Genomic DNA, 22,676 nt, shown 5'->3' with positions numbered 1-22,676 from the left:
AAACAAGGAGAACGCCGATTGGATGCTTACAGTCAGGTGACTAGCAAACTAACTAGGTCCATCCGTATGAGGTGCAACGATTGGTTAGACCAAACTGTCGGAGGTTTAAGATTGCGTGCTTCGACAACGCCTATTCATTTTCTCCGGAGCACCGACGTGGCATCGGCGAGTTCTGGGCTTGTTGGAGCTAAGTGAGTTGATTTTTTGTTTCTCTCCATTAGTTCAGTTTATTTTCAGCAGTACATTTTGATTGTAGACAGATTCTCAAACAGTCCTCAGCGATAGTTTTTCCTTTCTGATGAGTAATTGAGAACTGATCCTGTCCCTATTCTCCCTTGCAGTTTTTTTAATGATCGGCACTGTGTCTTTCGCCCTCAGAAAACGTAGTTGTTTTTGGTAACAATATCATCACTTATTTTGCCGATGTGTACGTGCCCAACGTCTGCAGTGTATAAATAAATCCATTCAAAAACAGTTAAAGACTGAGGCTTTGGTCCAGTAAATATTTCTCTAATGATCTACAACTACCAGCCATGTGTTTGATATCATTTGGAATCTGATTTATTTTGTTACACTTTATACTTATTTTGCATTTGGAAAACGAGCACCATGGGCTTAATTTTACGAAAACAAAATGCATGTTATTGCTTGTAGAGACAAATATGCGCGCCGTACCAGGTACCTTAATTGGTACCTAATCGTAAAGATTTTAACGATCGAGCATGCGCAATGCGACTGTGGAAAGCGCGCTTCAGTTATAATGTGATTGCTTGTAAACGCAAATATGCGCGCCGTACCAGGTACCTTAAGCAGAACACAGTATTAATGGTCGACCCCTGTCCCCAATAGTAGTTCGGGTATGAAGTAGTGCGTCACATTGCTTGAAAAGGCCGTAGTTTTTCTTCTGAGCGAGGCTGAAACTGTGGTGAATGGCAGAAGTATACGTCAGTTTTGAGACTGTACGAGTTTAATTACGATATTTGTTCGGTCGGGTTGGATTCGTACCTGGATATTGTTAGCGCCCGACTTCTGTAAGTCGCCTGCAGTACGGTGACCTCCGCTGGGGTTCATATCAAAGTGGCTTTTAGATTCATCATTCATTTCAACACGTCAAACAGTGACATCTAAAATATGCAGAAGCAGACAGTTGGGCCGGATTAGCACCTGCTTTTATTGGGCCAATAGCTTAAATCTACTATTAATAAAATGTCGCTCTGAAGAAGGTGTCTGACAGACACTGAACCGTCAGCATGAGGATTTACTGGTTGTGAAAAAAGAAAATTCCAATATTCTATGTTCTACCAACCTTAAGAAATTATTTTCGGAAATGTTGCAATTGTTTGTACATATATATAACATTAAACAATCGCAGCGATGTTCTACAAAGGACTTTTGAAAGTCGATTTGAAATGTTTCGAAAATATGTGAATAAAGTCAAACATATTTAGACATTCATTGTGATTTTATTTTCTAATTCAAAGTATTATATCTTAACAAAACAGCACACATTTCTAGACTTATAGAAACGTAAGCCTGGCTCACATTGAATATCTGGAACTATCGGAAACATTTTTGCGAAGGCACTAAATCACATACCAATCACATACATGAAACCTTTATTATCGCTTTTCTTTTTAGCTGCTAAGTTGCCACAACATGAAAAACATCAGACGCATTTGTGGGCGGTGCACCATCGGCCTGGCAATCCTCTTCACGTTCTATGTGGTGACAGGTACTTTTGTTTCTTAAGAAATTATTCCAAATTATAAGTAAACTCAAACTGCAAATAAAGATTAATTAAATGGTGATGGAGAAACAGTTGCCGCTTTTTTAATCTTAAATCCCTGTATCTCAATGCCACCTTTTTTGGGCTGTTACTGGTTGCATTAACTTTTTTAAACCCGTGTAGAATGTATTGTTAATTTCGAGGAAGGGATATTGTTTTTGTTGAGTCTGTGGCTTTGTGTTTCCAACGTACTTCGGCAAGTATAACCGACGAAACTGTAGATGGACTGGAATAGGACTGATATTGGGTTTAAGGATCGCTTGGCAATCAAATTTAGCTCTCCTAGCTAGCGGCCTGTCTTGGTACTGCATGCAGTGGACCTTCTTTTTATCTTCTGTTCTGGACGCACTATGGTCTTGATTTTGGGGTTACTTAGATAAATGCAAGTTATGCAGATAAAAACAAAATTTGCATAATTGTGTCTATCTACAAAAAAATTATGTCTGTATTTTTCAAAAATTTAAAGATTTGCATAATTGTGTCTGGGTTTTTTGTGTGTTTTCCTTTGAGCTTCGTTTCACAAAAAACTATTGTGATGATAATTAGTTATACATTTAAATTTGCAAGAATAAGGTTAAAGCCATTTTGGGTTTACATGCGACTTTCCTCTGAAGCGCTGGGGAGTTTTCTGCTTTTACACCTTTTCGTTTTGTTTTTAATTCATAGTTGGTATATGCCTTATTCAGGAACAGTAGTAAAGGCCATAAATGCCGCAGCCTCCTTTTCTTTATGTCTGTTGTGTTTGTTCCTGTTGAAAATGTTTAGAAAGGATAAACCTCAAGACAGGGCCAATGGATTTTGGTCATGTCGACGGTTTTGACAGATATGGTACAACGATCATCCGTATTCTCTTCTTAGTTTTGCCTTGGTTTTGGGTTGTGCTTCATACCTGTTTACATATTAAACCGATGCCCGTTGTATTAATATGCACGAGTGCGCATGCGTATCTATATAGCATAACTAATCAACAATCCTTAATGATAATCTATTTCGATCAATAGGGACGTAAATTATTGTCAGTCTAATAGATAGCACAAGAATCCCTGGCCTTAATTGACCGCTGTCCATGTACTACTTCATAATTGTTTTCTTGATAACTCGGTCAATATAATTTTTTGCCTAAAATTCATAAAGCAACATTGCAACAGAGAGTCTCCAAATAATCTTACATAAAAACCTTCCTTTTCAGAAGTTGGTGCATCAAGATATAACCTTTTTTTTGAAATTTATTAAACAACAGAAAAATATACAGGACATAGTAAGAGATGATGCACTCTAGCTATCGCTAATATTAAACATCATCTCTGGAAATAAACATTACAACTTACATAGATAGAATAACAATAAGAAACAGCAATTGGGTCGTCCAATACAAACTAACTAACGAACAAACAATCAATATAATAACACGCCTGTACTACATTTCAAAACGTTTGCTGGTAGCAATAAAGTCCTGTGTCAAGCCCAAAATTTTACAATTGAAATCAGATGTAACAAAGGATGAACCTCATGATGATAAATAAATTAGGGCTTGATTAGACAAAGTGTCAAGAGCAAGTATGGGGGCTAATAGGTTCTGAAGGTTGCCGAGAAGGTTTAGTCTTTGTTGACTGTATATAGGGCAGAACAAAAGATTATGGACAACGCTTTCGCTTCGACATCCGCAAGTGCAGGCTGAACTTGTTGCTAACTTACGTGTAAATAAACTTTGGTTTAGACTGCATGTGCCGGTGCAAAGACGTGTGAGTAGGGCACAGGTGTACCGGGGACCATGACAAAAATGTGAGTGGAAGTAGGGACGTACTATAACCTTGTTGACGAAGGTAATAAAAATTATCCATGATAGTCTATTTTCAATCATCCTTGGAGTAACTGAAACAAAAATCATTGCCAGTCTAATAGGTAGCACTGGATTTCAAGGCCCTAATTTCCGACTGTCAAAAGATTTCTTGGCAGGTTGGTTGATATAGATTTATCACCTAAAATTTCTAACGCAACCTTGCAACAGAGAGTCTCCAAATTCATTCAAATACAAACCATCCATTTCAGAAGTTGGCGGATGTATGAAGGACGAATTTCCTTGTCCCGACGGAAGCTGTTTCAGAAAGAGGTTGTTCTGTGATGGAGTTGCAGATTGTTCCACCGGTGACGATGAAGCATATTGCTTTCTGATCGGCTTCTGTGAGTAATAATAACTACTAGTGATAGTTAGTTTAACTTTGCTAAAGTACCGCCAAAAAGGCTCACGAGATTCGTCAAGTTAAAGTGATTATTATTCACCCGTTACACGCGACCTTACCATGATACTAAATGCAGCATTGTTGTTAGCTATGATGTTAAAAGAAAGAAATTAATTTCGTGAATATTTTAAATGTTGTCATAAATGGACGAAACGTTGTGCTTATATGGGTTCTTATAACTATGAAAGGAAACAATATTTCTTTTATTTTTTTGTGTTCCTATGTGACAATTCATCAGGTTGCTCTGCGAACATGTATTATTTCTAGTTGTTCGGCAGGAAATGTTCAGGCTTCTATATGGTTAAAACATATGGCAACCACAGAAAGCAGAATACATTCATTTATATTTCTGTCTCATTTCAAAAAGCAAGTTCTTGAGTTTTATAATCTTTTACCTCTTGATCTTTGTTCACGCTAGCGGGAGACTGCACGCCTGAGGAGCTCCCGTGTCCTGGTGACGGCACGTGCAAAGATAAGAACTTGTTGTGTGACGGAAAGGAGGACTGCGCGGGTGGGGGCGACGAAGAATACTGTTTCCTCTTTGGTTTGTTGGGTTTATTGAGTTTATTGAGATACCCTTTAGCCCCTCTAGGGGGCTAATCTTCCAGGGCTCAAAAACACTACATGTATATCACAAAACACATACATACACACAGAATTACACACATAATTACATATTTACATACAGGTAAAAGCAGGTAGAATTGAAGAAAAGGATTGGTTGAGGTCAGAGGTCAGAAGATAATTATGACTGAAACCATCAGTCGACATATCTGGCAATAAAAACATACCTGCAAATTGCTACAATTGCTACCTATTTACAAATCAAACTATCAATCCATCATCAAGTTAAAACCATTACGTCGCATACAATTGATCAACCAATTTCTTGATTTTGGTTTGTTTTTAATTGAGATCTCCGTTGATGTTACATGGAGAAAGACTATCTTACCTGCAGTGTAAATAACAGAAGCTCATACAATTGGTAAATAGAAGTTTACAAAATCAAATGTTGTGAATCAAAAAGTGAACGGGAGAGGTCAGAGGTCAACATAAAGGTAACGGAAACATAAACGGGATATTGTATGCAAACAGATACAAAACTAATGATTATTGACAAGATTTAAGAATATAGATAACGTAAATGAACTATGTATGAATGTATATACAGAAGTGCATTTGGAAGTTATCATATAAGAAAACATAGTTGAGTAAGTGTAACGGGAAGGAGACTCCAGAGACTCCCAGCTCTCACATTGTCACCAATAAAAGACCTTTTAAAAGTACCTCCGGCCTTTGGATAAAGGATGCTTAGAAAATGTGAAATGTAAACTTGTAACATTCAGGCCTATGACGTCTGTGCAATTATTTTTTATTTGATTGTTTCGTCTATCAATACATTTCGGAGGTTGGAGTTTTTCCAGGCGGTTTATTTTTCATGTGATCTTCAGGCATTCGCATCTGAATTGAAATGGATCATATGGTTGTCTCGTGTCATTGTGGCTATAGGGGTTGTGATTATGCTAATATAATAATAACAATAAATGGCATCGTATGGCGCAATCGGTAGGGCGTTTCGCCCAGAACCGAGAGGTCCCGGGTTCGAAACCACCGGTATGCCCCGATGTTGTGCACTTGGGAAAGGAACTTTACACGAATTTCCTCACTCCACCCAGGTGTGAATGGGTATCTGACTTCGGTTGGGGAAGGTCGTATTGAGGTCACCTGCTGGCGCCGAACGGCAGCCGCCAGGCCCTTGCGACAGTTTCATAAAGTGCAAGTGTGCAAATATGTATAATGTGTATTATTGTGTGTTATGTGATTGCAAACCCTGCAGCAATTCAGCATTGGCTGCCATTGCATGGGTAATTTCGGACCATTCAACCATTTATTATTATCATCATTATAATTATTATAACAATCTTTATATCTCTAATGGTGACACTGGTTACCCAGTGCAGTAAGCTAAAATCTCTGACATGTCCATATTTGTCAGGTGGAGTGACAGTGTGCCCGGCAGAGAAGTATCAGTGTTCGGACGGTTCGTGCATCTCCGCGGAGTGGTGGTGTGACGGTGACCATAGCGACTGTCCAGACGGGGAGGACGAAGCGGACTGCGGTATGTCAGTAAAATGGCGTCGTATTTGTACCTATAAACAGTCACACTTAAGCTGATTTTGTAAATAACCCTACATTTCCCGAATTGTATGAAAACTAGAGTGTGTGTCTGTCCGTCTGCGTATTTGTGTTCCCGGATTTTTGTAGTCAGCATAACCACTAGAACCTCTGGATGGATTATGATGATATTTGGTGTGTAGGTATTGGGAAGACAAAGTTCAAGGTCGATTTTGCAGGATGAATCGGAATGCGGTATGTTAGTAAAATGACGGTCATGTAATGCGGCGTCGTAATTTTGTAAATAATCCTAAGTATCTAGTACATTTAAAAAATAAACAAAAATAGTTTTTGGTGTGTCTGTGTACATGTGTGTATGTTTATGTGTGTGTGTGTGCGTGTGTGTGTGTATGTTTGTCTCTGTGTTTGTCTTTCAGGATTTCTGTAGTCAGCATAACGCAAGAACCTCTGGATGGATTATGATGATATTTGGTACTTGGGTAGGTGTACCTACTTTTAATTATGGTTACCTTCACAGAAGGGTAACCATATTGTTTTTGCTCGTTTCCTCTTCTTCCTCTTCTTCCTCTTCGTCTTCTCCGCACAAATAGGGTCAACGACCTGAACCAGACGGCTGTCACCATGGTTACTGGTAAACATTGTGGTGTTCCATTACATAATGCAGCAACACGCATCTTAGTCTTCTTCTCCCCACAAATAGGGTCAACGACCTGAACCAGACGGCTGTCACCATGGTTACTGGTAAACATCGTGGTGTTCGATTACATAATGTAGCAACAAGCTTTAGTTAGAGGGGGCTGCTCACCATATATTCAATGTGTTTAAGTTAAAGAAGGAACAGAGCACTAGTTTGTAAGGCTTACAAAATGTGAAGGTAACCATAATGTATTTGCTGGCAAATGTTACATCTCTTGTTATCTTTTTAAATGTCGGCACAGAAAATTGCTATAGAGGAAATGGAGAATCCTACCGAGGACAAGTCTCTGAGACTCAACACGGCACGCTCTGCCAACGTTGGGACAGTCAGACGCCTCATGAACACAGCTTTACACCTGCTAATTACCCAGGATCCGGACTGGTGGAGAACTACTGCCGGAATCCTGGGGGCGTACATAACGGGGTTTGGTGCTTCACCTCGGACCCCAACGCGAGAACCGTGGGGTGGTGCGCCGTAGGGTTTTGTTGTAAGGGCTGGTTCTGTAACCTATATGTAGATAAAGGATGGTGCATGTAACTTTCTGGTGAAATTCTGCTCCTCTACACCACAACATGGACATTTATAAGCATCAATCTAAATAGCGTTATATTCATACTCAAAAATACCAAACACCATCGATGTAATGGTTATTCACACCGTTAATTCATTTACACATCGTTTGTCGTTATTGGGAGCGACCCTACTACAACATTGTTCACTTATTTACGATTACTCAAGGCCCTATTAACGCTTATTCAAGCCCCCCTTTTAAATAATATGTTGATAGGAAAGTGGTTCTTATTGCTGTACAGAGACGTCATCCTACATATCAAGGACCCTGTCATGCAACCCGATCGCAAAACGTTTTTTCTCATGCTGAATTTTCATCACCATACACATTCGTGTGAATTCAATGTACCTTTCAGTAGACTTCATTTTGACACGGAAATGATACCATGAGACTTAGGCAGAAGATCTCTGCTCCATTTGAGACCAATCTTTTTAAAGTATACAAATCTCTGTTTGTGAGAGCTGATGAAATACATAATGTTGACACAGAAAGGATGCGATGAGACATAGACATAGGAGCTGTACTTTAATTATAATAAAATATGCAAATCTCTTAGCTTGAAAGTTAATCTGTGTTGGTAGAAATCATTCTTAAACGAGTTTTAACTGTAATTTCCAGCATGAAAAAATTGGACTTACCCAAATTTTCGACCGTACGACATTGGTCTTTGTCAAGGAGTGATCCACCCACCGCTGGGTTGACGTCACGTTATGCAGATAGCACACGTGACTCCGCGAGTAGTGAATCGTAAGTAGTGGAAAGTCTGTGGCGCCCGCCGTCTCTGTTGAGGGATGGTCTTCGTTGCAAGAGGCATCAAGGAAGCCATTTACATCAGGGCCCTACGACCATCCCTCAACAGAGACGGCGGGCGCCACAGACTTTCCACTACTTACGATTCACTACTCGCGGAGTCACGTGTGCTATCTGCATAACGTGACGTCATCCCAGCATTGGATGGATCACTCCTTGACAAAGGCCAATGTCGTACGGTCGAAAAGTTGGATAAGTCCGATTTTTGTGTGTTGAAAATTACAGTTAAAACTCGTTTAATAATGCAAATCTCTTTTTTCTGTAAGCTGATGGGTGTCTAGCGGATCATCAAGCCTGTTTGGATGGCTCCTGTATCATGGGGGACTGGTGGTGTGATGGGGAGCCTGATTGTGCGGATGGTGAGGATGAACATTACTGTGACGGTCTGGCTGGAGGTGAGTCCAAGTCTTGCAGAAAAGAGCGGCTAGATTTGTCACAAACTCATATTGCACTGATGATAGTACTACTAAATTTGGGGTGGGATACTCTAATAGAAGATAGAAGGACAGCTAGTAGACTTACAGTTCTGCAAAAGGCAAGACACCATAAGATAGCCCTACTTGTCGAAGGTCATTTGTCACCTGCACCGCGCCAATCGCGGCACTCAGATCAAAACTCATATAAGAGTCTACCATTTCACAAAGATTGTTGTAGACACTCTTATTGCCCTCGCACTGTGAGAGACTGGAATTCATTGCCTCAAGAAGTCACGGAGATAGCTGACCCTCCCAAGTTCAAGGAGGCGGTGCTCCTGCACCTCAGAGGACAATAAAATCGCAACACCCAATCATTTGCTTAATTTCCTATTTTTTTCCATCTCTCTACTGATATCCTTATTTCTACTTTAGTGGATGCATTTCTAAAGATGTTGCAGTTCTTTGCTGTCATTATCTTAGTTTTCAGCTATTGAAATTGTTATCATTTCCTTGCTTATTTAGTTGCTAACTCTCCTGTGATCAGTTAGGTATTTGTTATTGTTGTACCGAATACTTTCGTTAATATTGCTATTGTTCGTTAAAGATTTGTTACCGTTTAGTTGGTATGGTTATTAGTTGATATTTGCTCTTTTGTTTCTTCACCTTGAGTTATTATTGTTAATCATTTGTTATACCGAGAAACTTGGAGAAAGACTCATATTGACCTAATTGGGCTCAACCTTCCCCAGGACAATCCTAATGTATTTTGCTAAAATGTCGGTATGTGTTTTTTTTTTGGCGAAAAAAGGAAACGAAAAGACAAAGAATATTACACGCCAAATGACAGTTTCTCAAGGAACCGGTTGAAATGGAAATATTAGCTCCTGTGCTCTAACCATAGATGATGATTGACTTATTGGGATAAACTTGTCTTAGATTTGACTCCTGTTTCACCATCCTAAAGTTGTTTTCACTTAACATATCAATTCTGATTTTTGCTGTTGGTTTAAAACTTGGTTGCTCTATTTTTTTCCTTTTTTTTTCTTGTCACTGATAAAAGACAAATCTTATCCAGTCGCTTAAGTTACTGTGATCTGGCGTATCTTATCATAAGCTGACCATTAGTACATGGTATTCAGAAGGTGAAAGATGTTGTATGCCATAAAATAATGCTATTTGAATACAATTTAGTATACCATACGTCTGTTCTCAATCTGAAAAATATAAGAGAGTAATTCTAGCTATAGAAATTACATACTTAAGTAACAGAAATCTAATACACGTAGATTGTCACAATGACAATGTTTATGACTATTTATTGCCTGAAGGTGCTGCGTGCTTAGCTGATGAACTACCCTGTTTGGACAGCTCGTGTTTAGGAAGATGCTAAAAAATCCCCTTTGTAAACACCCAATCATTTGCTTAATTTTCTATTTTTTTCCATCCCTCTACTGATATCCTTCTTGCTACTTTAGTGGATGCATTTCTAACGATGTTGCAGTTCTTTGCTGTCATTTCCTTAGTTTTCAGCTATTGAATTGTTATCATTTCCTTGCTTATTTAGTTTACCTTGCGTCTACTCTCAACCAGAAAAATATAAGAGTGTACTTCTAGAAAATACATACTTAAGTAACAAATATTTAATGCACGTAGATTGTCACTAAATGACAATTCTTATGAATATCTATTGAAGGTGCTGCGTGCTTAGCTGATGAACTACCCTGTTTGGACAGCTCGTGTTTCAATAAGTACGGGCTGTGTGACGGGACTAACGACTGTCCGACCGGAGAGGACGAATCAGTCTGTGTTATGTTCGGAGGCCATGGAGGTAAATCTCATGCAAATTTCATGTTTAGCTATTTTGACTACTCTCCAAGCAGAGGAGGGGTTCCGGCAGGTTTTTCACGTGTTTTTAGGCGTTTTTGTCTGGCTGTCTCCTTTTTAATTTTGTTTTTTTTGTCTCTATAAACCCAGGTCTGTACTGTTGGGTTTATAGAGGCAACAAAAAATGAAAAAAGTAGAAAGCTAGACAAAAACGCCAAAAAACATGTCAAAACCTGCCGGAATCCCTCCTCTGCTTGGAGAGTAATTTTGACCTCCATATATATCATTATTTGATTCCTTGACCAATGCACGAATTTCTTTTTATTTAAGAACGTATTTGTTTTAGTTGCCTGCCTTCTCTTTGTGATCAGATGATTGTTGTTTCCTTGGTTTGTATCGAATTCCAAGCATTTAAAAGATTACCAATAGGTATCTAAAGAGCATGTCTGTTGGTCGACGAAATGACTCAAGAAGGCTGGGTGCCTTGGTTCAATATTTGGTGCGTTGACAGGCCGTGAAAGAAAACTGGAAATAATCATATTTTGGACCCCCTGTCGTCCTTCCACGATACTTTCGCAGTACTTCCAGTTTTGATATCTCGTGTTCGGAACCACCATTTATTTTTGACTGATACCTTTTGATAATGACAAAAATAGTCGCAGGTTTAGGCCCCTAGCATTTTTTTTGAACTGCAGGCGCATTGTTGAACTCTTTGAAAAGGATAACTCAAGATAAAAAAGTTGATGGATCTCTGTAATTTTTTGCATGTTGGTAGTTTCAGTTATCATTGTCATGATTGTGGTACAGTTAGGCAGATGACCCAGGGAATTTGCACAATTAATGAGGAAAGTTTTTAAATCCAATACTATTCAACAATATGTCTTATGTAACTGAGAAGAGGAGAAAAAAATAACTATGCAAATGAGGACCGAATATCAATAAAAAAGCCAGATTCCATAGCCAGTTAATGTCTTTCATTCTTGCAGCATTTTGAAGTAAAAGTGACCACTTAGACACAAATTATGTAAACAAATGCCTGGTAACATCATTAATAAGGTATCACAACAATAAGCTTCTTGGCTCAGGTAAGAGTTTCACACTTTGGAAAACTTGTGTCATTCGGGTGAAGAAGACGATGCATGTTGACTTTATTTGCATGTCATGCACTTTTACTCGTTGACCGCTGTTGTCAGGATAATGTTTTCAGATTTCTATTCTTGTTCAAAAGTGATACATCGGCTTTTTAATTGTAATCAAAATTTCCATTAATAGAGTTTTTTAAACTTTTGTCAGGGGAGCAAATTGTATTTTTTTTTAGATTAGTCCTTTTTGATATGGAAGGGTAGCCAGTGTCAAAATTATAATATTTCTTAGACGCTAAGGGACGAAATGCAATTGGAACAGGCCACTTTACAGTTCCTTGTCATTTTAGCCAAAACGAGTATTCAATTTGAATAATTGAGAATGGCCCAATTAAACCAATAAGTGTATACAAAAATCACGTAAATGATTTTACATCATTCTGTATCTTTCTAAGATGAAGAGTGTGCGGACCATGAACTGCCGTGCTTCAATGGCGTCTGTCAAGACAAGGGCAAGGTGTGTGACGGAGAGAAAGACTGCTACTATGGCGAGGATGAATCGTACTGTGGGGGAGACGGTGAAGGTGAGCTTGTAACACCCTCCAGTTTAATTCCGGACTTCCAGTTTAATTCCGGATTGACATCGCATATCTCAGCAACCTAACATCTACTTGGGCTAATATTGTAAACTATACGTAAAAATTGCGTAAGAAATACGTAACCGCCATCACTGGCCCCCTGGGGATTAGCCCAAATCTTCAGAAATCTGCAGATGTCTGTGACCTTGAGCAAGAAATCTGTGTCTTGAGCCAGAAATCTGTGACATTGAGCCAGAAATACAAATCCCTTTGATTTCCGGCTCAAGGTCACAGAAATCTGCAAATTTGGGCTAATCCCCAGGGGGTCATTGATGGCGGTTACGTATGTCTTACATCATTTTTACGTATAGTTTACAATATTAGCCCAAGTAGATGTAAGGTTGCTGAGATATGGGAGGTCAGTCCGGAATTAAACTGGAAGTCCGTAATTAAACTGTAGGGTGTTATGTATAACTTCAAATGACGTTACAAAATTTTTAACACGTTTTGAAGGCAATTTTTACCCATGAAGAAAATTTAAAAAATATTGTTAGTGTAGACACGTGATCTTAATAGACAATATTCTTATTCCGTGAATAGTTCATCGGGTTGATAAGTCACTGAATAATTTTTGATCGATAGTTTTGTATGCGTTACACTTCTGTACGTTTGGGACCGCATAGTGATGTCATCCCCTGTGACTGTACATATGTAAATACTTTGCGTTTGAGAATGCATCTCATGTATAAGCAGCAACACCTGTGCTGCATTGCTATGTGAAACAATCAGACTTGCCTTGAAGAAGGTGACAGATGGTCACCGAAACGTCGGTGGAATAAATCTCTTGGTTGTGTAAAAATAGTATTTTTTGTTCAATACTCTTATTGCTAGGGTCAACGTAAAATTGGCATATTCATAATGACTGACCAACAGTTGCCAGGGTTTTCTTATGGAGGGGTGGTCACCTTTACAGATTTAGTTGAATACTTTTCAAATGCGTAAACATGTTCTTGACAGCTTATAATGAAGGATTTTTGTTCATATAGATGCGTGTGCAGATGAAAATGTAGCCCATGCCCTGAATCAATAAAACAAAAACAATGCAAACAATGTAGTAAATACTATTACACGTCCCGTCAATGTTTATGTATGTTGACTCTATCACTGCTCCAAGAAAGAAAAGGAAAACCCAGTTTACATAATCTAGGATTCATTATTTTCTATACTGAAATATTTGTTGACACAACAAAAGCACAGCGACTCTCATAAGGTCTACTACACCTACACATACAGACGGTCAAGTGGATGCAAATGAATTAACCTACACATAAATGTATATGAATACGTATGTAGAATAGATAGATCAACATGTTGAATAAACGCTAGTCGTCTAAATCTCCTGGCATTGCGTTTATTGTCTTTGATCTTCATCTTTGTAAAATCAATTGTATGCAACCCTTTTGTATGGCTACACATTAGATAAATTCATTCTAGATTGTAATCTTTACGGTATAGAAAGAATTTTTTTCAAGCGTATAAATGAGAAATTCCCATACTTTGAATATCTAAACGCAAAGGATAAATTCATATTTTTGTTGCGTCTAGACAACCCTTGTACAAGAAACATGATCTGTTCATACATCTACACATGTACAAAGAAGCGAGAAGAAGTTGACTCTACTGGATTAGCTTAGCTTATCACTTTCGTCTACCATGTCACGTTATGTTTAACTATGTACTTTATTTATTTAACTGTGTATGTCACTTACATGTTACTTAGGTTTATGTTAAACGACCTGTATTTACCCCCTCGGGGCACGAATGTACAATAAAGGTCTTCGTTTATTCATTCATTCATTAAAAAAAATCCGTTCCCAGGAGGGGCTAAGTGTTTGGGGTTCGAGTGTTCCGATGGTGCGTGCATCGATACAGTATGGCTAAACATTAAATCAAACAATCTCTGTCCTCAGGAGGGGCTAAGTGTTTGGGGTTCGAGTGCTCCGATGGTGCGTGCATCGATACAGTATGGCTAAACATTAAATCAAACAATCTCCGTTCCCAGGAGGGGCTAAGTGTTTGGGGTTCGAGTGCTCCGATGGTGCGTGCATTGATACAGGCTACCTCTGTGACCAGGAGGACGACTGTGTAGACGGCGAGGACGAATCTGGCTGTGGAGAAGGTGAGCGGATGAAATCAACTCATGTGACAGCCGGCGAAAACACCAGGCATATTTCTAGAACAGTATACCTAAAAGACCGCCAATCGTACTTTCGTTATGTCTTCATAATTCACATATGTGCTTCCCTTTTCATCCATTTTTGCACTTTTTTCGGTGATTCGGTGGAAAAGGATTTTGTTTGTAGGTTTGAAAAAAAAATGAAAAAAAGATACAAAACTTTCTACTTATTTCCAGTATAGAAACTCTAGTATCAATCGTTATAAACCCTGTCAGGTGAAGAAATACTACATTGTTGAAGGAGGTCTGACCATTCTAACTGAGCCGATAAGAGTTCTTCAATCCATGACATGATAGAAGCATTCTGTGCGTCTCCTTTCAGTCATACAAGGCGACTCGCAGAAGATAATCTTCCCTGACCCAGCCACCGTCGGGGACTACGCCAGGCTGGAGACAACATTGTATCAGGAACTGAGTGATCTCACTCTTTGTCTGCAAATGCGCACCGCCACTGAAATCTTGCAATCTGAGATGGGGGTTGTCCACTATTGGGTACAGCACGAGGACGTCGAATTGACCTTGCTAAAAGAGGAGGACACTCTTTTCGTAAGTTTGCAAACATCCCGTTAGATAATAAACCTCTAAAATATAACTTACTTTTTATACTGTAATCAACTCATTGTTATCTCCATCAAAAATGGAGATAAAGTTTTGGGAGTGTCTGTGTGTGTGTGTGTGTGTGTGTGTGTGTGTGTGTGTGTGTCTGTGTGTGTGTGTGTGTGTGTGTGTGTGTGTGCGTGCGTGTGTGTGTGTATGTGTGTTTGTGTTTCCGAACTACTGTAGTCAGCATAACTCAAGAACCCCTTGATAGATTACGATGATATTTGGTATGTGGGCAGGTGTTATGAAGCCGAAAGTCAAGATGGATTTTTGGGCCCCCTGGTATTTGACCTTGGTACTGCAGCAGAACTTCCGTTTTTGTATCTTTTGACCTGGACGTGCTATGGTCTTGTTTCTTATTGCAATAAACACATTTATGTTGACAGCAATGACCTACAAAATCATGTGTTTCCATTGTCAAGCCCAGGAAGTCAATTTCAAATGATGTTCCAGATAAACAATTGGCGAATACTTTACTCATCAAGAAATATGGGGGTTTAGTTGCGGATAGCCTTTCGGGGCGAGGCGTGTTGCCCACGCTTCGGACAAGAGAGCAATTAGAAAGGCTAAGCAAGCTGTCAGGGCAGTATCAAGGCGCTATGGGGCGTGGTGGGAGGGAACCTTATCCGCCGTAACGACGGGAGAAAGCCTTACCGATGTATGCAATGAAAATTTAGCTTCTACAGGCTGTACTTAAACGATATTCTTGACGTTATATTCCTTACCTGCATGGTGTGATGTAAAATGTTGAATATCTACGGATAGCCACCCTCTATGCAACACTTTTTATGTTACAAGACAACTGGATAAAATTTTCAGCAACTGGATAAAATAGACGTTTCAGACAGCATCCGCTGTCTTTCGTCAGTGACTAAGGAAAGGACTGGCAGAACTAGGTTTGGCATATTTGCACCTTCTACCTTTGAAGATGCAATCAAAATTCTTTTACTGTTTTTTGGTGAGCTACATATGGTGTGGTTAATCAAACTATCAATGCAATTGTGATATCTTTCTTGTAGCTGGGAAAGGATGGTCTTTGGATTTACCTGGGTGATCCAAACGTTTGGGATGGCGCGTGGCATGCCATATGCGTTACCTGGGGCTTCACAAACGGAACTTGGCAACTCTTCATTGACGGTGAGCTGGAGAGTCACGGTTCGGAGCCTAACATGGTGGATACTGTGGACATCTCCGGAACATGGATCCTTGGACAGAGGTACCATGGCTATCTTGACCACTTTGGCGGCGGATTTTCTTCATCGTACAGCGGAGAACTGTCGCAGGTGAACCTCTGGGACCGCGTGCTGGCTCCTGATGAGATAGGCTCAGACTGGTCAGTGTTCTGCCATCACCACGGTAACGTGATTGACTGGGCAGCAACTACCATCGACGTTTTTGGACAGGCCATCGGCGAGGAGGACCTTGACTGTGGTAAGATGAACATTCTCGTGTTGTGTTCTGTGGTCTATGGATGCTTACTCTAGACGCCAGATGTAGATAGGATTGAGGCTGTAGATGTGAGTGACTGCAACTTTATTCTGTCTATTCCAGCATGGTAGCTGGGCAGTGACGTCATGGGGTACAAGGCCCGCTAGGTGTATTTCTATTGCCTAGTGATTACATGAACATGTAAGCTCGTAACTGAGATAACAAATTATCAGCTACGCCATGCCTCTTAATTTAAAAAAAGGAAAATAGTTAGGCCACACCAATTTTCTTCGATGCTTCTTAGGATCGCCAGTCCTATTCTTTGCAATTGAAAAAAAAAGGCCCTACTTCCTAATCGCCAATTTGTTCTTTACATTTTGTAAGCCATTTTTTTTACCCCAAGACGGCCAATTTTTCAGGATTTTTTTCTCCCTATCACTCCACTTTTTTTTCTGAAAAATAATCCAACAATCAATGAATTAAATTGATGTGGGTAGAATACAACTAATTACATTACTCTTGAAAACTTTTTTAAGTTGAAATGGCCAATTATAACCAGCTACACCATTTGGAACTTTATCAGATACTAATTATACAGAAAATTTTGATGGGTTATGTTGCGCAGGGCTAGAATGCTGTGTCTTTGATGTTCGTTTGTGATTTCGCGTAATTGTTGATTGTTTATTCTGATGTTGGTCCCTTTGTTTGTTGACGAATCGCGTGATTGGTAGCAGAAGAGTTTGGATTCTTGATCGGTTGATTGGTGGTTCGGTTGGTTGGTTGGTTAATTTTTCAGTTGGTTGGTTGGTTGGTTGGTTGGTTAATTGGTTAATTGGTTACTTAATCAAAAATAATTACTCAAGCAACTGAATAAAATTTTGAAACAGTCAGACGTTTCAGACAGTATCCACTGTCTTTCGTCAGTGACTAACGATAGGACTGAGAACACCAGGTTATATACCAAAACTCTGAATAGATATTTAATGAGATAAAGACAATTTAGGATGGCTTGAAGTAGTCTTTAAAAGAAGATTAATTCAAGACAAAGTTTTTCGCCAATAGTTCAATTAGCTAACTGTTGATTCTGGTGTTCTCAGTCCTATCGTTTAGTCACTGACGAAAGACAGTGGATGCTGTCTGAAGCGTCTGACTGTTTCAAAATTTTATCCGGTTGCTTGAGTAATCATTTTTGGCGTATCTTATTACCTGGATGTCTAACTTTCATCGACGTAATTGGTTTCTTGATTGGTTCCTATGTTGCTTGCTTGGTTGGTTGGGTAACCAACATTGGATGTCAATCTTTCTTTTCAGAGAACATTATCGTCTGCCCGGACAATGAGCAGTGTTCGGACGGTACGTGCATCGATCCAAGCTGGTTCTGTGACACGGTGAGCGACTGTCGTTACGGCGAGGACGAAACGCACTGTGAAGGTGAGGAGGGTTGACCGCTGACCTCTTGTATGACCTGACCTATAAACCTTACGACCTGGCATGGATATGGACTATGAGAATGGATATTATTTTGTAATTTGACGTACAGATATGCCTTTGCTATCCTTGATATGTCATTGTTTTGTTTGTATGTTTGTACCCAAGGCCTCAAAGAGAATCAGCGCTCAGCCACTGAGGGCTTGACCCCAGTAAAAGTAAACAGAAATTAACTAGAAAGGCAATATTTGAGTAATGCATTCCTGTATATCTAAACTGTGCATACCTGGAGGCGCTGCGCTAGAGCTCTCTCAAACAAATTGTTCTTCAAAGTGGCGGAATTATGTAACCCGGCGGGTAATGTTAATGGAGGTTACACCCAAAATGTTTTTGCAGAAGTGTGTCCGGAAAATATGCGCCCCTGTGAGGATGGCGTGTGCATGGACACCGGCTACTGGTGTGACCTGGAGGAGGACTGCTCGAGTGGTGAGGACGAGGCCGACTGTGGGACTGTCGGTAAAGGTGAGCCAGTATGACGCTGTGGTGTTGTGGTAGCCTCCAAGCAGACGTACGGGTTGGCAAAGACCGTATCCAACTGGCAGAAGGAGTTTTTATAGCCAACCCAAGTCTCATAGCCAAACGTACTTCCTCTGCCAGTTTGATACGGTCTTAGCAACCTATAGATCTGCTTGGAGATTAGTTTTGTGGATCTTTTCTGAAACTCCACACAACCGTGAAAACAAAACAATGTTAGTTCTAAATCTTATGCGCCTGAAATGATTTTGTTCATTCAATTTACTTCATTACCTTTTTCGGTGTTTTTGTTAAATACTATAATTCGAGAAGCTGCGGTTTGACCATGGTATTTGGTAGGTGGCTAGATACCGGGGAAATGAAGTTCATGTTCGATGTTGGGCCTCTTAGCGGCATTCTTCGACACGGCAGCGAACTTTCAGGTTTGATCTATAGAACAGTTACTATAGTTGCTATGGTTAGGATTTTTGAATGGTCGATAGCTCCGGATGAACGTTAGTGGCATGCGTTTGCATACCGGTCTAGTGGCTTTATCTTAAATTTCAGTGGCAAGAAGGATATCTTTAACAGTGGTTGATGGTTAATTTTTTTCTGTTTTCTAATTCACCTCACGTTGGTGATGATTAACATAATACAAATTAGGGCCCAGAATACATAAATAGAGAGGGAAAGTAATATTTCTGAAGGCAAGTAGTATACTAGACATTCTGTAGTCGACTTATATATTCAAGGACGTAAGAAGCTGAACTCCGGGTCTGCAAGCTTTGGACTTATTAATTAGCTCAACAGATGGCAGAGGGTAGCTCAAAGCGGCACTACTTCAGCTTTGTAAAAATGCTCCCTAAGAAAAATGGAATAAAAAGAACAGAAAGGCAACAGTTAATAACGGAAGACGATTTCAAATGCAATAACTTAATGATAATCAAATAGAATTCTAATAATAAATGCATTTCTCATGTGTAGGTTTGTCAAATAAATGGATTTCCATGTTTGTTACCTTTGTGAAGGTTAGACATCCAGGTAAACAATATATAAAGACATTTCAAACTCTACAACTGGATAAAAATTCGGAGATTTATTTCCGGACGTTTCGAGTGACATCCATCACTCTTCTTCAGCGTCACTAAAGTGAACTAGCAGAACTAACCAGTACTTATAAACAATAACTAGAAAATATTTGTTACAGCTTCAGAGGGGTGCTCTGAGGATGAATTTCTGTGCCTGGATGGTTCCTGCGCGCTTGCGTACTGGCGGTGTGACGGGGAGGCCGACTGTGCGGATGGCGGGGACGAAGACGGCTGTGACATCGGTGAGGGTGTATGTTATCTATAGGTTTGACAGCAGGTTATACTGTCTTCACTATACTATAGGCGTGAATCTTCATCCGCAAAACCAACATTCCTACCACGCCCGTTTTGGCCACTTTCTTGTATTTAATAGCAAAAACACGTCAGTTACTGGAATATTCCTAAGTCAGTGACTATAAGAAAAGGTAACGAGATACGCCCCTCCAGATTTTCGATGTCAACTGTACATGTTGATCACGGAATGATCTAGTCTTGCGAGAACAGGAATCTAGGACATGTCATTCTTTGGTGTATCACAGTGCAAAATTTGCTCTCCATTGTTTCATTAGTGTTACGTCCTCTTTCACAGGTACATGGCTAAAACAGGATCCGTCATGGCATGTCGACTCTACCGGCACACAATTGGTCTCCGACGGTGGTACCTCCAAGGCCTTGGATGGGGACCTCGGGACATACTGGAATCCCCTAGGTACCGACCAGAACTTCAACCACTGGTACATCGTTTTGGACTTCTCACAGTTCCAGACTCTGACCCGCATCGCAGTGAACAACTACGGAGACACCGCCCACGACATTGCATCCTTCAGCTTGCAAATCATTCCGTACGGAAGTCCGTTCTGGGAGGACCTGACGTACATCGATACCGTGCAGGGAGGGACGGACCAGCGCCAGGAGTTCGGCGGGTTCCTGGGAACAGAGCGGAAGTGGAGGTTCCTAGTCACCCGTACCCACTCGGGCTGGCAGCCATGGCTCAAAGAACTGAACCTCTACGGAATTTTATCAAGTGAGTACTTTACCTTTACCTAGTCCCATCCTCATGCCTGAGGGTCGGGGACCATGGTAGCCTCCAGTATCAGCCTCCTCCACTTTCTCCTGTCTCTGGCTCTGTGGGTGCACTCCGTCAGTGGGAGACCCGTCCAGTCACGGATGTCGTCCCCCCACCTCCTTTTTTGCCTCTCACGTCTCCTCCTACCATAGATCGTTACTTGCAGTATGTGGATGGTGATGTTGCCCGCTCTTGTGACATGCCCAAAGTATTGAAGTTTCCGCCTTCAAGTGAGTACAAATATATATAAATCATTCTTGTTTCGTAACCCAAGTTATCTACAGAAAGAAGTTTGAGTTGTTACGAAATGATGGTGGGTCAAACGTAACTTAAGTTACACGAGGGCATGACTCACAGAGCTGAACCTATACAGAATTTCATCAAGCATGGAAAATATCAGTCTTGTTTCGTAACCCGAGATATCTATACACGGATGTTTGAGCTGTTTCAAATGATGGTGGGTCAAACGTTACATATCATGAGGCATCCATGCATCAAAAAGGGGCACGTGTTTCTTGCCTTTTTCTCTATTTAACACACACGTTACTCTTAAGGGATTCGTTTTGCTGTGTACGTGTCACTCCATTTCGCCGATGAAGCTGACTTAACGCTTCTGTGTGCTCTCTCTCAGGCGTGTGGCTAAACCAGAGTTCGTCATTGATTGTCAACTCCACCGATACAAAATCTAATTCCGACGGAGGTGCCGCCAAGGCCTTAGATGGGGACCTAGAGACCTTCTGGAATCCCCAAGGTACCGAACGTTACCACAACGACTGGTACATCTCACTGGACCTCGCAGAGTTTCAAACTCTGACCCGCATCGCAGTGAACAACTACGGAGACACCGACCACGACATCGCATCATTCAGGTTGAAGATAATGCCTCCCGGAAGTTCATCCTGGGAGAACGTGATGTCCGTCGATACCGTGCAGGTTGGGACGGACCAGCGCCAGGAGTTCGGCGGTTTCCTGGGAACAGAGCGGAAGTGGAGGTTCGTGGTCACCCGTACCCACTCGGGCCGGCAGCCATGGCTCAGAGAACTGAACCTCTACGGGATAATATCAAGTATGGAAAAGTAGTGCCTTATTCATTTTTTAGTGCATGAATGTTTCATTAGATGAATAACATCCTTTTGGCACCCGAAACGTCGACTAATGATGATGATGACATCAATGATGATAATGACATAATTGAACGAACTATGCATCGAACTTACTACATTTAGTACCAATGGTGCATAAGTATGCAATATTTTTATCGTGAATATGACACTGCTAATGATAGTGCTCTCAGTTCCAACAGGTGCGAATGTTGCCATGGGAAAACCGGCGTTCCGATCAGACGACGAACCAGATGCCGCCCTTGCGGTTGACGGGAACACGGATACGGATATCGACTCCTGCGCAACCGGAAGTTCGGAAGTTACTCCCAGCTGGTGGGTGGATCTTGGTCAATCGTATATGGTTGGCAGGTGCGTGTACTCATAAGTTACAACTATGGATATATATATGTGCAGACACACATACACACATTCTAACACACACAAACAAACAGAGAAAGTGTGTAAGACACCAGTGACATCAAAATCAAAAATTTCCTGAAATTACATAAATCATAATGATATTGTTTAATAACAGACATTTGCACAAAATATTCACCCTTCCGATGTTATTGAACATTGAACCATCAAAACATCATACCTCTAGCTTTTGATTCTTTCCACCAGGTAATTACATTAATCAGTGACTCACTATCTCAACAAAGAAGGCTATCGTTACTGCTTATAAGTTATGTAAAGAAGGCCCTGGTTTGGATTATCAATATCCAACAAAGCTCCCCTTTAATATTGTCTCAATGCTACAAGAACAAAATTCCCATCGATTAGCACGATTGCATAATAGTAAGTTCTCATTAATTGTGAAAATTAGGTTCTCATTTGAATACTGATATTTATCGATATTGCTGTATTTCTCACTTCCGCATGTCACATGTTTGAGAGCCATTTTATGGGATGTAGTGGATGTACAAAATTTCTCAAGAACGATACAAATAAGGCCTACCAAATATAATGAATATTAATCAAAAGCTTCTCGAGTTATGCTGTTTGCATCCAGCATACATGCATCCACTCCCACTCCACTATAGGAAAACTGACAGTATTCTTGCGAGAGACTTA

At 40.4% G+C, this 22,676-nt stretch overlaps 1 protein-coding gene across 1 annotated transcript; it reads left to right on the top strand.

Moving 5' to 3' along the window:
• Positions 1–1,364: 1,364 nt before the first annotated feature.
• On the top strand, positions 1,365–21,987 carry LOC136424571 (uncharacterized). The gene is made up of 17 exons (XM_066413184.1): positions 1,365–1,732; positions 3,836–3,967; positions 4,445–4,570; positions 6,023–6,145; positions 7,101–7,346; positions 8,507–8,635; positions 10,350–10,484; positions 12,018–12,146; positions 14,203–14,319; positions 14,699–14,922; positions 15,996–16,407; positions 17,716–17,835; positions 18,229–18,354; positions 19,553–19,675; positions 20,023–20,457; positions 21,131–21,565; positions 21,794–21,987. The coding sequence occupies exons 1-17, from the start codon at positions 1,657–1,659 to the stop codon at positions 21,985–21,987; spliced, it is 3,282 nt and encodes a 1,093-aa protein (XP_066269281.1). The 5' UTR covers positions 1,365–1,656.
• Positions 21,988–22,676: the final 689 nt, after the last annotated feature.

This window comes from Branchiostoma lanceolatum, chromosome 18 (genome assembly GCF_035083965.1).
Source record: "Branchiostoma lanceolatum isolate klBraLanc5 chromosome 18, klBraLanc5.hap2, whole genome shotgun sequence".
Taxonomy (NCBI): Eukaryota; Metazoa; Chordata; class Leptocardii; order Amphioxiformes; family Branchiostomatidae; genus Branchiostoma; species Branchiostoma lanceolatum.
The sequence above is the reverse complement of the archived record's forward strand: the minus strand, read 5'-3'. Positions and strand labels throughout refer to the sequence as shown.